This window comes from Acanthaster planci, linkage group LG11 (genome assembly GCF_054643075.1).
Source record: "Acanthaster planci isolate LZ-2023a linkage group LG11, COTS_SCS, whole genome shotgun sequence".
NCBI lineage: Eukaryota > Metazoa > Echinodermata > Asteroidea > Valvatida > Acanthasteridae > Acanthaster > Acanthaster planci.
The window spans coordinates 3,579,263-3,593,601 of NC_141787.1; the positions used below are offsets into that span (position 1 = coordinate 3,579,263).

General features: G+C 42.2%; 1 protein-coding gene across 15 annotated transcripts in view; it reads right to left on the reverse strand.

Annotated features, from left to right (window-relative positions):
* LOC110988614 (sulfhydryl oxidase 1-like) overlaps positions 1-9,693 on the reverse strand; it is a 133,728-nt gene extending 124,035 nt beyond the window's left edge. For 4 of the 15 annotated variants that reach the window (XR_002599466.2, XR_002599465.2, XM_022252314.2 and 1 more), the window contains exons 1-4: positions 8,503-8,602; positions 8,120-8,235; positions 7,800-7,924; positions 4,848-7,091 (exon numbers count right to left, since the gene is read on the reverse strand). Coding sequence is in view for 10 of the 15 variants with exons in the window: in XM_022252314.2 (XP_022108006.2) it covers positions 4,848-5,160 (313 nt within the window). In the remaining 5 variants the exon portion in view is untranslated. Of the gene's footprint in view, positions 1-4,847; positions 7,092-7,795; positions 7,925-8,119; positions 8,236-8,502; positions 8,610-9,568 lie in introns of those variants that run through there. The other 11 variants (XM_087143632.1, XM_022252315.2, XM_087143630.1 and 8 more) reach the window with 9 other exon arrangements.
* Positions 9,694-14,339: the final 4,646 nt, after the last annotated feature.

Below are 14,339 nucleotides of genomic sequence, written 5' to 3' on the forward strand. Positions count from 1 at the left end.
TGTGATGCCTTTGACTCTGTACGTCCAGCTTCGCTTGCTCGATTATATCACATTTCATTTCACAACTGTTTAGAGTTAACCATGCGGCGTGAGCTGCGACTAATTTAGCTTATTTAAATTTAGTGGCAAAAGTTAGATCCATTTCACTTCCAGAGGAATCTTGGGAAATTTTTTCAGAATTTTCGGGTGAGAAGGGAAATCTGAGCCGTTTTGTGAAATCTCGTCAACTGGCGATCTTTTCCCCAGGGTTTGGAGAAATCCTTGGGCTTGAGAAGAGCCCCGGGTGAGATGGGGAGAGGTCTGTAGGGTAGGGGAAGTCCCGGTTGAGGGGGGTCAGGTAGGTATAGGAGGGTAAAGCTGGTCCTGAACTCTCCTTCGCCTACCACTGACAGGGGTGAGGGGAAGCTGTGTTCCAATGAGACTTGTCCAGGATTGTAGCCCCAGACTAGTGGCCAGTCTACTGGACTCCCCCCCCCATATCCTAGGTCCCACAGCGGGTCGTACTAATCAGAGTCAACACACCGTCAACACGCGTCAACACACTGATAGTAACGTCAAAACATTGCCGACACTTACAAAAAGCATTGAAAACAGAAAACAGACGTACCGAACTATAATGTATACACTTAGAAATAATTTCTATTTAATAAAGTTTACATTTTACTACAATTCAAGGGAGTTTTTTCACGCAAAAATATTGTCTCTGAGCAGCGCCGCTGTTCGCCACCATCTTGCCTTCTCACGGCATTTGGATTGTACATGTACCATGGTTTACTGTATAAAGGTGACCCCTGTAGCGTAATGGTATGGTCCGTCTGATCGAGGCAACATGGCTACTGTCTTTTGTGGTTGTGCGGAAGCTGTTTAGGCCTGTGCCAAGTACCCGGGTATCCGCCCGTCGATTTCAAAACCCGGTTCCATTTTTCCAGGCCGGGTTCCCGTAAAAAAGTAAATACATTAGGAACAAACATTCATGCATAAAATGTCTGTGAAATTTCTTACTGAAGGACAGACTTCATGGAAAACCACAGTGCCGATGAAAACCTGGTCCCGCAGTCATACATAAAACTTGAATTCCGAGATCGACAGCTAATTTTGTTACCCACTCCGCCCGGCCCATTGTACCGCAAGTTGTTTTCCTGGTTTCGGAATTTCCTAGTTCACAAGAGCAAAAAAAACACTAAAATTCACGGGCGATAGGTCACTCACTACGTGTGATTTTAAATATTTCTTTAAATTGAATAGTCATATAAACCTTTGCATCTAATGTCTGCTTAATCAAAATGACTTTTTTAGAGTTTCCGTTTTTGTAATTTACCGAAAACTGCAAGCTTTTCTCCCACTCTCAGATCGCGCAGCGTTACCATGCAAAGTCGTTGTAAACTCAACTACACGGGCGCAGCAGAAATGTATGTGACGTAATGGGTTCGTCAACTGTGTGGCGTGGGGAGGGTAACGTTGAGAGCTCACTGTACAGTTGAAAAGTCGAGTCAAACCTTACATAATTTCTACCTTTTTAATTCATTGGAATTCTTATTTTTCATCTAATTTTCTCAAAATTAAAAGATTCTCTATTAGAAAAGCAACTTTTTACAATGGTTTTGGCTGAAAATGGATTTTTCGTATGGTTACTTTTTATTTGTGAAGACGTTTTTGTCTCGATCCTAAACCGATCCAGAACTAGGAAAGGTGTCATCGTCACTTTCGTTGATGGATCCTGTGAGTCCAAATATAAAAGCTTAGATTTTGAAAAAAAAATTGAAGTATATCGAAAACACAAAGTTGACTTCTGACCATATTTCACTCGAATTTGAGGATTTTTTAGCTGCAGTCTTACTGAATAATTTTCGCGATCCGGAACTAGGAAAATGACTGTACCAAACCTATATGAACAAGAGACCAAAGGAGTTTTGTCTTGTGACGGGAAGCGCTGTTGATGTACACTTGCATGACTGTATTTGTAACTATCAAACCCTGTCGGCCTAAATGACTTTTGTGCAAAATAAGTCATGCTTACTGTTTGAATTAAGAGTATTTTTGTCAAATAAAACAATATGAATGAAAATTACTTTATGTCGGGATTGACGACGAAGCGAGAGCGGACTGTGTAATATTCCAGCAGTACTGGGACTCCACACAGCGTGCGTTAAGTAGTGATCACGCACAAATTGTGCGGTTGATCAGCCTCTTTTTATAATCAAAGCACTTAATATGCGCTACAAACCCAAAGAGTTAGAGAACCAGTTTAGTTAAGTTGTATACCAAGAAATATTCCGTTTCAAAATTTTTTTTAGATTAAAGCAACTTGAATTTCCTCAGTGATTCAGTGGAACTGTGGATGAGGAATCGACCAAAAGAGCAGGAATGATGTTTTCTGTATGTACTAAAGCATTTCAAATCCAAGTATTTTTTCATTCGAAAAAAAGGAAATGTTGACAGGTGCAAGTCATAATACAGTCGGCCAATCAAATGTCACTTGTCAAAGTACTTATACATCAAAATCTCGACAACTGAACCTCAGGGTAATGGAGTTATCCTGAAAAGGTATAAACTAAACCACTTCATCGTGGTACGTACCTTCGTGTGGCAAAACTTTCATATCACTTAGTCATTTAACAACGTGAAGCGCTGCTATTTTTTTCACTTGGGCTTCCCTATGTGTGGTCACATAACCTTTCTTTTTACGGTCACATGGCCGCTGCAGTGTCAGCGATTGGACTGCCTGAAAGGAACTACAATTGGGCCCGCGTTGCAATCAGGTTAGTTCCAGCGTCTTGAAAGCCAGAATTACACAGTTGCAGCTACGACGATTTATGCAATGTGCTGGTCCTCGTCAGAAAAGAAATGAACTTGCGATGACTCCTAACCCTATATAGACTTCCGATACTTTCAACGCCGTTTGAAGCATTTTTGTGGCGATTTTTTGAATCAGAAACTTCAAAATAAGTGGATGTAATGGTGTGGGCACTGTTCGAGTAACGGTGGTATTTTTGTACATAAAACTTTAAGCCTTTTAACGTACATAGCACTGACCTGGTCCGCACGTGACACGACCAGCGCTCACCATTTGTGCACGTCACATGCGTTTCGCATGTATGTGGTCATGCAACATCAGGGACATTTCCTTTGAGCGTTTGCAGGTGCGTATATCATGTAGGTGGTTTGCAGCTCTGTTCTTTTTTCTGACGTTCCCCATGAAGATTTGTTTTTCTGTTTCATACACCCACAACAAATTTGCAAACTGAAGGTAACAATTTCATTTGATAAAAAGGTAGGAGAGATTAACTCCGACGGTTAGAATAATGTTCTGCTTGCTTCCTATGTACCAAAAAGAACCGTGTTTCGGGCACATGATCCACCGGGTCGCGCGCAATGCTATTTGTTATTAGACGATCTCTTTTCCTGGCACCCGATGTTAATAAAAAACGGGGACCCGGTTCTAAAACTACCCGCAAATAAAGGTGTTATTTTCGTGAAATAAAATGGCTTTTCCCCCCAAATGTCACTTACTGTTGTTAGCAAAATTGTATTTTAGGCATTATATTGCTATCGAATTGCATTTCTGTTAACTTAGAACATGATTTGGGTGTGTTGACGGCGTGTTGACGTTTATATCATGTGTTGACACATGTTGACGTTGTGTTGACGTTAATTAGTACGACCGCCCACAGCAGTTCATTCAAAAATGCCTTCTATGAAACCCCTTTTGTGTGTATGGATCACTCACCCCATCAATACTCTGATACTTTGAGCGATTTCCATTCCAAGTCCATGAAACTTCGGTTTTGATTTGGGCCATTCATTTATGGAGCCAGACAGCATCGGGTATTTTCATGGGAGCACATCATCATCAGGTGGGATGGGGATTGGATGTGCGAATGGTGTTCGCTCCTCCACACTAGTATCTGGCAACAAGTTTACATTCGATCCCAAGCATCGTATGCATTTCGGTTCATCATTTATCAACGTCTGGGGACGCTGTGAGCTTTCCAGACCAAACAGATCCAAACTGTGTTCTGCATCGGTCAGTGATCGGGAGTTAATCATTGTAGTAAACGAATAGCCCAAAAGCCAAATCGAGACAAACATTTCTACAAATTTTGAAATTGCCCAAAGTAATACATTAGAATATAGAGGGATTTCACATTAGCTCCGTCTGTGCATATCTGCATCGAAACCGAGGCTCTCTGTGTTGAACTTCGTCGCACGCGCCCACGGAGTCGACACAGTACATGGAGTATCCAGTTCGTAAGTGTGACGCCACTTCAATTAAAACCACGCCCACTGCACAAGATGCACGACCATCGCAGATACGTTAGTTGCGGTCAATCGTCGTTATTTTTTCTTCTGATTTTACGGGTTGAGTCATCCTGAAAGACTCTTCCACAAAAATTTGCAGTCTGAAAAGTCTGAATTCAACATACATTTGTACCTTTATGTATTTTGTGCCTTAACTCCTTACTTTCAATCGTCTGATCGTCCTAGCTGAAGCTGACACATACAGCCTCGTTTTCAAACAAGAAAGTGCGCAGATCGACGCTAACAGCATCGCATTGGGATCCCCCTATTGACGGGGTGAGTGATCCATGCACACAAATGGGGTTTCACAGAAGGCACTTTTGCTGAGTCCCCACTCTTTGAATGGACCGCTGTGGGGCCTAGGATACGGAGGGAGTCCAGTAGACTGGCCCCCAGTCTGCGGCCAGTAGTTAGCCTACTCGGGCCACCATGTATGTATGATGAACGGTTCCTTCGTCCATGCTTAAAAGTAACCATGGAGGTAGTTTCCTACCTCCACGAAGTAACTTAGATTACAATTAACAATGAAGGGATAAGGATAAACTTACCTTTAACGTCATTTGCAAATATCTTCCACGTTGGAGCAAAATTCACGCAGTGACCACACCAACTTGAGTAAAACTGTACAAACCAAGCCTGATCGGAGCTATATATCGCTTCTTTTAATGTGGTGTTATCAAATATAGACAGGCCCAGTTTGCCTATGTCAGAAACATCATACAGCGAATCGACAGGCTTACGTGGAATGTTTACAGAATAACAACGCAAAATGTCACTATTAAATATGAAAAATGCAATCCACGTGTATTTCCAGAACACGAAGGTTCGACGTCCTACATGTCCGAGGGCAAGGATGCCCATTTTCCTAGTTCCTACAAGTACATGTACAATCCTACTGCCGAAAGTTCTTCGTCCTGCCGCTATGATTTATGTGGGATAAGGTCAACTCGGATCCAAACCAACTCGGATCCATTCCAACTCGGACCCACGACCAACTCGGACCCACGCCAACTCGGACCCAATACTAACTCGGACCCACGACCGTACCATCCCGGACCCACAACCAACTCGGACCCACGTCAATTCGGACCCACGCCATTTCGGACCCACCTCGAGTTAACTCGGACCCACTCAGTCTTATGGTTGCATTACACCAAATACGCGCCCGTAGACCGAAATAGCGCCGACTCTTAAACCTCGCGAAGAGGTTGGCCTTAATTTTTTCACTGGAAATTCAAGATTATTGCCAGATTGATCACTTTTCGTTTCAATTTTATGAACTTTTTTATTCGCCTTTTCCTGAAGATACTCCCCCTAAGAGTAGTAAAACTATGCGCTCATATGGATGTAGCCGCCTGCCTCTATCCAAAATAGGCACGCATTGTGGGGCTTTTTGTGAAAGAACTACTCTGAACCGGAAACTATCAATCCCAAATTCGGGATTTATATAAATAATTCTATGATCCCTCGTGATTATGGGCACGTCTTATTGTAGAAAATAAGAAACCGTGGCATCACAAAATATTAATAATGAGCTCGCGAGCAGAAATACGACGCTTCAAAACCGTCTCCAAGTTTAAGCCAATGGGAAATATTCCACATTTTTATTTCAAAATGATTTGATTTGTATTGCTCGAAATTACCAACCTATTTGCGTTATTTGGACAGTCAGTTAAGGCCTGTATGGATGAAATCCTCCATCTGCCTAAATCTTGCCGGTATGGGGGGGGGCAAGGTGGAGGTGTAAGACTTGCCAGGCCCCCCCCCAAAAAAATGAAAAGTGAGGTGGGGGATAACACCATGAGACACTATTAAAGGTCAATGTTCGTGACATTGATGTATATCTGCAGTATCTGTTGTACGTATGCAGCATCTCTTATGTACATCAGAAGGCCTATCTGTGGCTTTTTATTGCAACAAAAACTTTGGGGGCTGTTTGGTGAAAGTTCATTCGATTTCTGCTGGTGATCTTGAGTGCCAAAAAAACGTCGGAGAAAGGGCGTCAATGATTTGGTACTGTCAATCACACTCCAAAAGCTGCTCCCATTGGTTGTCCCAAGCTCCCACTCCCCGATCATACGGTTTCAAGAATGGTAGGTGACAAAACCAGTCTCTGTGGTTAATCACGCCGGTACCCTGGAAGCTAATACCTGATTAAGATTCCAGATTACAAGCGGCAGATAAGACATCAAAGGAAACGCGCCTTCATAAAAATACGACGCTCGCCGGTTACTTATCACTTGTTCCAAGACATCACTGATATCAAATCTAGTCCTGTACGGTTTTTAGCCACCATGCCTGTTCAAACTCGAAAACGGAAAAATTCTGGGAAGCCTGTGCCACTGTTTCCCTGCATAACATGTAGAGAGGACGTTAAATCTCGGCATCATGCAGTTCAAAAGTGTCATTTACCAAATGTTAAAATGTAAAAGTGGACAAAATAAACATTTTCAACAAGTTAATCACGCTCCTGGGGTTGGGCCCGAGTTGACTCAGGGTGGGTCCGAGTTGGTCGTGGGTCCGAGTTAGTATTGGGTCCGAGTTGGTTGTGGATCCGAGTTGACTCGAAACCATTTATGTCTGTGGTCTGATCCAGCCACAGACGGCCGGGTGCGTTCGATAAGCTTCCCTGTATACACCAGTGTTACACGCAAGGGAAACCTCGAGATGAGGCTAATCGAACGCTGCAGTGTATTCGCCAAGGTATTCTGGGAAAGAGGTCAAGTCTTCGCCACGTTCCATCACGTCCATGCACAAAAAGTCCATCCGTGACGTCATTACACTCGGGCGGCCTCCAGGTAGAAACACATAGAACAACATGAATTTTTCTTCATCTGCGCGGTTCCCGACTAACATCAAAACTATGGGCAAATTAACCCCCCCCCGTATACACTAACTATCTGCTCCGAGCAGGCACAAAAGATGGCGTGTTTTGAAATGAAGTTGACAGTCATATTTAGTACTCAAGTATACCGCATAGGTGCGCAAGTTTATGCGCGTTTGAATTGACGCGGAGCACGCTCAGTACACGCAACGATTTTAGTCTAGAATCTGTGGCCTTTGCGTGCACACGCCGGACAAGTGCTAGAACCCAGTTGGAAAACTTAGGTCGTTTTCCAATACTCAACTTCGTCTCCGTCGGAGGCTTCGTCCCCGAAGCCGATCCCCGAGTGTGAGCGTGAAGCGTTTAAATTAAATTGAATTACTGTAATTTTGGGTTCTCTTGCATCTTAGTTTATGTTTTGTGGAACTAATTAGTGCGTTTACAGCTTCAAAGTCAGGTAGTAAAAGAAACAAAACAAAACAAAACAAAACAAAAGTTGAATCTGAGACGGGGCCGAAGTTGAGTATTGGAAAACGGCCTTAGTACCATCTGTCTTTCTTTCTTTCGCCAGTGAGGATGCACTTCAGCTCAGGGCCGGTATGACAGGTGAAGAATTCCAACCATGAAATTCCAAGAGGCCATTTGTTTATTGGGGAAAAAAATCTGACTTACTTACTTAATCTGGCCAATGGGGATTCAAAACAATGCGGTTGCAACTACTGAAAGAAAGAGACAGCAGTACTGGAGAGGCAGGAGGCGGATGTGGAGTCAAGTATTGAAATAATTGTGTTTTATTCAATTCTGAAAAGAATCAAATCGGGAAAAGGAAAAGCAATAAGTAACAGTTTTAATCAACAGATCTGGTTACGGCATTGTAAAGATAAATATATATGTATAGGCCTAACATATACATTTGGTAAAGTAGAGCCAAGGTCAAATCACGTAACAGCTTATTCGGATCGAACTAGACAGACACATAGGCCTAAATAAACTTACAACTTTTCACCCCAACAGTCCACAGTATCAAGCCGTTCACCAGTCGTAAACAGATTCAGATTCAGCAGCAGCGACAGATTCAGATTCAACAGCACCGACAGATTCAACAGATTCAGCTAGGAGAAGCAGTAATACAGAACGATCCTTAAGTCGGGGTAACAGAATAAACCGTGCGTTCCTAGGACAAAAACTTCCATGAATATAACTCAGCTTTAACGGTGAAGGACGCACACTTTCCAGCGAAAAATCAGAGTTCAGAAAAAAACATTCATATTTCTAAACACGCAAATAGGCACAGATACCTGAGAAAACACACCGATATCATTCAAATCTATATCAGATTAATAATTATAACAGAAAACCATGAACAATTGACTACTTACAGAAACACACCTTTAAGAACGGCAACTGCACTTAAACGTCCAAACTGTAAACGGGTAACTGGCAAAGTGGGGAAAATCAGCGTAAAAAAAAAGAAAACATCAAGATTCGATTTGAAGCGCTATTTAAACACTGTTGAGCGCGCAAGTCAAAGCGCCCTCAACACCTGTTCTGTTCCTCAGCTGAACACCTACCAAAGAGCAAAAAAATGGAAAAGTAGGTATATACACGTATGTAATTTTCTTAAATAGGGTTTTTATATCGGTATATTTATATTTATATCAGCATATCTATATTCAAGTATTTTATGTAGGGTTTTAAGTCAACTCGTCTTGAGAGCCCCTCGACAGTAATCTTTTTCTTTTGGGCAGTCCACCGGGACTGGTTGGGTTTGTCCTTTGTTCCATCGTGTACATTTTACTGTCTGTTTTATTATTTACCTTTATTTCCCGAGAAACGAAATGAAATAAATAAATAAACGTATTTGTACCAAAATAGCGCTGCCTGTTGACAATCATGAAGAGGTTGGCCTCCGTTTTTCCACCGGAAATTCAAGATTATGGCCAGAAGATCACTTTCGTTTCAATTTCATGGCGGTTAGCCACGAAAAAAAATTTAATTCGCCTATAAACGAAGATATCCCCCAAATAGCAGTAAAACTAAGCGCTCATTCCTGAATGTAGCCGCCCGCCTCTATCCAAAACACGCCCGCAATTCGTGGCTTTTGTGAAAGAAATACCCCGAACTGGAAACTATCAGTCCTTAATTTGGGATTTAGAGGAATATTTCTATGATGCCTCCAGATTATGGCCTGTCTTATCGTAAAAATCCCGCGGGATCACGAAATATTAATGAGCTCGCCCGCAGAAATACAATTATTTGGTGGAATACACCCATATAAACGTAAAGGCTGCCAGGTCCTATTCAAAACTACAGGGGTTGTTCGTGATTTGTGCGGCGCCCAACTAAAATCAATCAGGGAATTTCCGCATAGTCGAAGAGTTCCAGTCATAAAATTCTGTGAAGCTATTTCTTGATTGTCAAAAAAAACCCTCTACTTAGGCCTACTTAATCTGGCCCCTAGGGATTCAAACAATGAAGTTGCAACATTTGAAAAGAAGAGTTTGCAGTACAGAAAAGCAAAAAAGGTGAACGCATTTTGGGAGCACATGTAAACAAATACAGGCAATGCAAGTGCGTTGCGCGTAATGCGCACTGGATGCGCTGCCATCCGTTGCTTCGCTCATTGTTTGCCCGTCCGGTTCGTAAGTGACTTCGTCACAAGGGTGGACGCACCACGATTTGCGGGCTCCATTAGAGGATCGCTGAAGTTGCGCGTTAACTTCTGGTTCCATGGTTCCATTGTCACAATTACGAACCGGATTATTCTCAAAATCACGGTTTTACGCGCAAGACCGGCGGTTATCCGTTTATATCAAAGATAGTATAGCGCCGCGCAGACTATCTTTGGTTAGGCTCAGGAAACAATACAAATTTTGAAAATTTGTGTAAATTGAAAGCCGGAGACAAATTTTTGTATATTTCAGTGATATACCGGCCTCCTCCTCCGAAGAATAGAGTAGACGTGATCATATTACGCCCATTTCAACTCAACTTCATTGGTTACCGGTTTGCAAAAGGGTGGAGTATAAAATGTTATTGATTTTTTTATAAAGCACTACATGGGCTAACACCAAGCTATATTAGTTCTATGACCCATCAGCACCGACAATCTGGGGCCGTTCGTTCTGCAGATGAGTTCCTCCTGTCCGTTTCAATAACTAAGACAAAAGGTTTTGGAAATAGGTCTTTTCAACAGGTGGCTCCTGTTCTGTGGAACGCACTCCTCTTCGGCGTTAGGTTGTCCGAATCAGTCGGTTCGTTCAAAAAATCTCTGAAAACACATCTTTTTATGAAATGTTTGAATTAATTTATCGTATTTTTACGGTGAACATATCTGCAGAAACGTGGTGTCATCCGGCGACCATGCTAACACCCTTGCCGTTGTTAGGTGTTGCCCCGGGTAGTAGGAGAGGGACAGTTCTGGAGCACACGCCCCTTTTTGCCCGGTTTTTGCTCAAAACCCTTGGGTAGTACATCGACCCAAAAATCTCGGGAATTTCCGCTCACCTTTTGACCCCGGCTGTAAACAACTCGTGACTGGCAATCACTCGCGAGAAAAATTTGATAAAAAAAAATAATACATAAAAATAAATGACAGATCAAACTACAAACGTAAATTGTTATTTTGCAAAGATACGAGTAATTCGGTCGACTTGATAGATTCGTACGATTGCTCTCGTTGTTTTAATTTCAAAAGTTTACTCAAATGCATCGGTTGTAAAGAGTGTCGCAATTGTCACGAATGTCAAGACTGCGTCAGATGTAAGGACTGCTTCGGCAGCGACGATTGTTGTAGATGTATAAATTGCGTGGCTTGTTTTAATTCATACGACTGCAGAAATTCGAATGCCTTGGACAGTTGCGAGGGCTGTTACGACTGTGCCAATTGTATCGAGTGTTTTGGTTGTACGTACTGTACCTGCTGCGTAAATTGTGACGAGTTGGAAGGAATGGATCACGTGGTGCTCGTAGACGGCAAGCATAAAAAGCTAAGGCACGTGCAAGAGAACGAGTCATTGCCCGATTCAGCTACTAAACTCGACGCGGACTTATACAAAATTGGATTAATTATTGAATACGACGCTGACGTCGAACATTTAATTAAAGTAGAAATCCCGTCCGAATAAAAATGAGAAAAATTTTAGAAACCTAATTATAAATAAGAACCATGTCAACTCAAGTATTTATCGTTTCGGACGACCACGAGCGTCTAAATGCCGACAACTGCGATCCCAATGTTACCTATGGCCCCTTTGAACCGAGTAAATTAATCATTTCAAATCCCGTGGTTAAAGAAGGGATCTACACTTCACCCATTTTTTACCATCACAACGACCAAAACAAACGCCTGTTGATTATGACGACGGAACCCTGTTACGGTATAAACCCACTTTACAAATATGGCACTCGAGATAAAACGCCCGAAAACATCCAGGGCCGTCAAATTTGTTACCAGATACAATCACCTACGGCAAGCGTACTCGATCACATAAATTTGGCCGTTTATAAATTTATCGAGTCTCAAGGGCTAATCTCCCGTCTAACACCGTAAATGCCTACAAAGCCAGTCACGATATCGATGAATTGAACAAAATCGAATATGTAGTTAAACCGCCTTATACGGCTAAAAACCAAATGTACGTTAAAATAGATTCCTTTGCTTCGCTATTTGATAAAAAAAGATCTATCGACTCGTCAAATATCGATAAATTTATCAATGAGAGATGCGACGCGCAATCATTTATTTGTGCAAAAGACGTATACTACGGTACCCACGGTTCACTGTCTTGCGGAGCCTGCGTCAGGTATAGAGTGACAGCGGCAATGTTGAAAATTAGAAACGACGGTCTAATTTCGAGTAAGTCGGCGTTGCAAGCGTTTAGCGAATTTGAATTAAAAGACGATTAAATTTGAAAAATCAATTTAACCTCGGTTAGCTATTAACCGGGGTTAAATTTTTTTACTTTAAATAAATAAACCCTTATATAAAATGACTGATGCGGAACTTTGCCACTTGTTGAATAGAAAGGAAGTACACATAATTGGAGCAACGAGAAATGTACAACCGAGACCGCCTTGTAACCACCGAATAGTTGAAATGGACGAAAGATTTGTGTGTAAACATTGCGGTCAAATTTTTGGGTGAGTTTCTTCGTTCGGAGCCGCAGAAATGGGAGATCGATACTACAAGCATCACGTTTGGAAAAAACCTAAGCCGCCAACATCGAGAAAAACCCTACAAAAATATAACATTTGTTTTCAAAACGGCGAAGCGGGTGAAATAGAATACAAGTTGAACCAAGTTTTAAACGGTAAGATCTCTAGGGGCGAACCGTTGAAGGCTTTAATCGCGGTGTGTTATCAAGACACAACCGGGGAAACCGAATTTAAAGTGAAAGACCTTTTTCAAGTCTCGGATAAGCACTGGGAAAACGCTATGCAGAAGTTTAACCTCGCCAAACAAGACGTATAAAACGTATATAATAAAATGGAGACTCACACTTTTCACTTGACCGAAAACCCGCAGACGTTTAGATTGAAAAACGAGATCAACAACATCAAAGGCGACAAAGTCGTCCGAGTAAAGAATATTCAGTTTGAAGCTGGATATTTTAACGTAACAAACGCCACTGAAATTGAGTGGGATACAAACTTGGACGGTAGGCCAGCGGGGGTACTTGGCGAACGACCGCCCGGTATACCCTCAGTGCAAAGAACGGACTCATCTCCCAATCCAGAATTAGTACAAACAGCTAAAAACAGATTGATCCAAGCAAATAAAAGAGGCGAGTTAGCGGAAGAAATCAGAATCATCGCTGATGAAATTGAGCAGCTAAACCAAGAAATCGCACCTTTAGAAGATCAGTTAAACCAAAGACAACCATCAGAAACGCGAGCTCGTTTAGCTTTTGATCTCGACGATAAAAAAATTAAATCAGCTTCACTGCTCGAGGGGCAAAGACAAGCTTCAGATGAAATCTACGAAGGGAATCCACCAACTCGACCTACCACCACCACCAACTACCCCAGGAGACCCAGAAGAGAATTAACTAAAAGACTGTTTTTGACGGGGCTAACTGGGCATATATACGACAGACTTTATTCGCGAAGCTCATCCGAATCATTACCCGAGGGTCAAAGAGGAAGCATCGTGGTATCTCCCGGTTATTACGGCATAGACTGGTTTCACTTTTTGTTAAACTCGATACCGGGCGTTTCTTTTAAGGTTCACTCGGAATCTAAACGGGTGACTTTGGCCATTACGGACCCAATCTCAAGTTGCGACTAAACAAAGAAGTGTCCAAGCTATTAAACTTACCCAAAATAAAACTTTTACCCAACGCTATTTACGAAGGCAAGTACGATTTAAACCCCTTGAAACTCGCGTTTATTCATTGCAAACAATTAAATACATTTGACAACTTTTATAACGGCCGGACTTTAGACTTGCTGTACGTGATGACTACCGAGCCTCGCACCCGTAATCACTGTGAAACGCCTAAAAAGTTAATCGACAGGAACATCAGTGAATTGACTTTTTCTGTTAAAAACGACAGAGGCGAGCTCTTGAATAACATCGGCAAAATTTTACTCGAGTTAGACATTTTTTAAAACGCGTAATTATAAAAGATGACGACTAACGTATACCCAGATTTAAGTAAACACCCGGAGTTGACTTTAAACTCGACTGAACAAGCGGAAACCAACGTTTACAGACTCAGAAAGATCGAAGAAATTAAATCTCAAATCCAAAGAGAACGCGACGCGAGGGAAAGTAGTTACAAAAAGATCAAACGACTTTTAACAGCGCTCGGATACGTGGAGTACGGCGTGGAAGCACTGGGCGCCACATCGGCAGCCGTAGGCATTCCCGCCATTTTGGGTGTCGTTACCGGACCCGTTGGACTTGTGATGGAAGGCATCGCTATCGGTGCGTTTGGCGCTTACGCGATTCTAAAGTACGCCTCCCGTAGACTCACACACAAAACTAAAAAACACGATCAAATTCGAATGTTGGCAGACGCTAAATTAAATACAATTGAGGAATAAGTATCTCACGCGACTGAAGACGGCGACATATCCCAGGAAGAATTTGTCCTTATTTTATCCGAGTTGAAAAAGTTTAACGAGATGAAAGAAAAGATTAGATCGCGTACGTCTACAGAATTGGAAGCGAGCAACGCGAGCACCAAAGAAGAATTTGAACGTCAAGTCA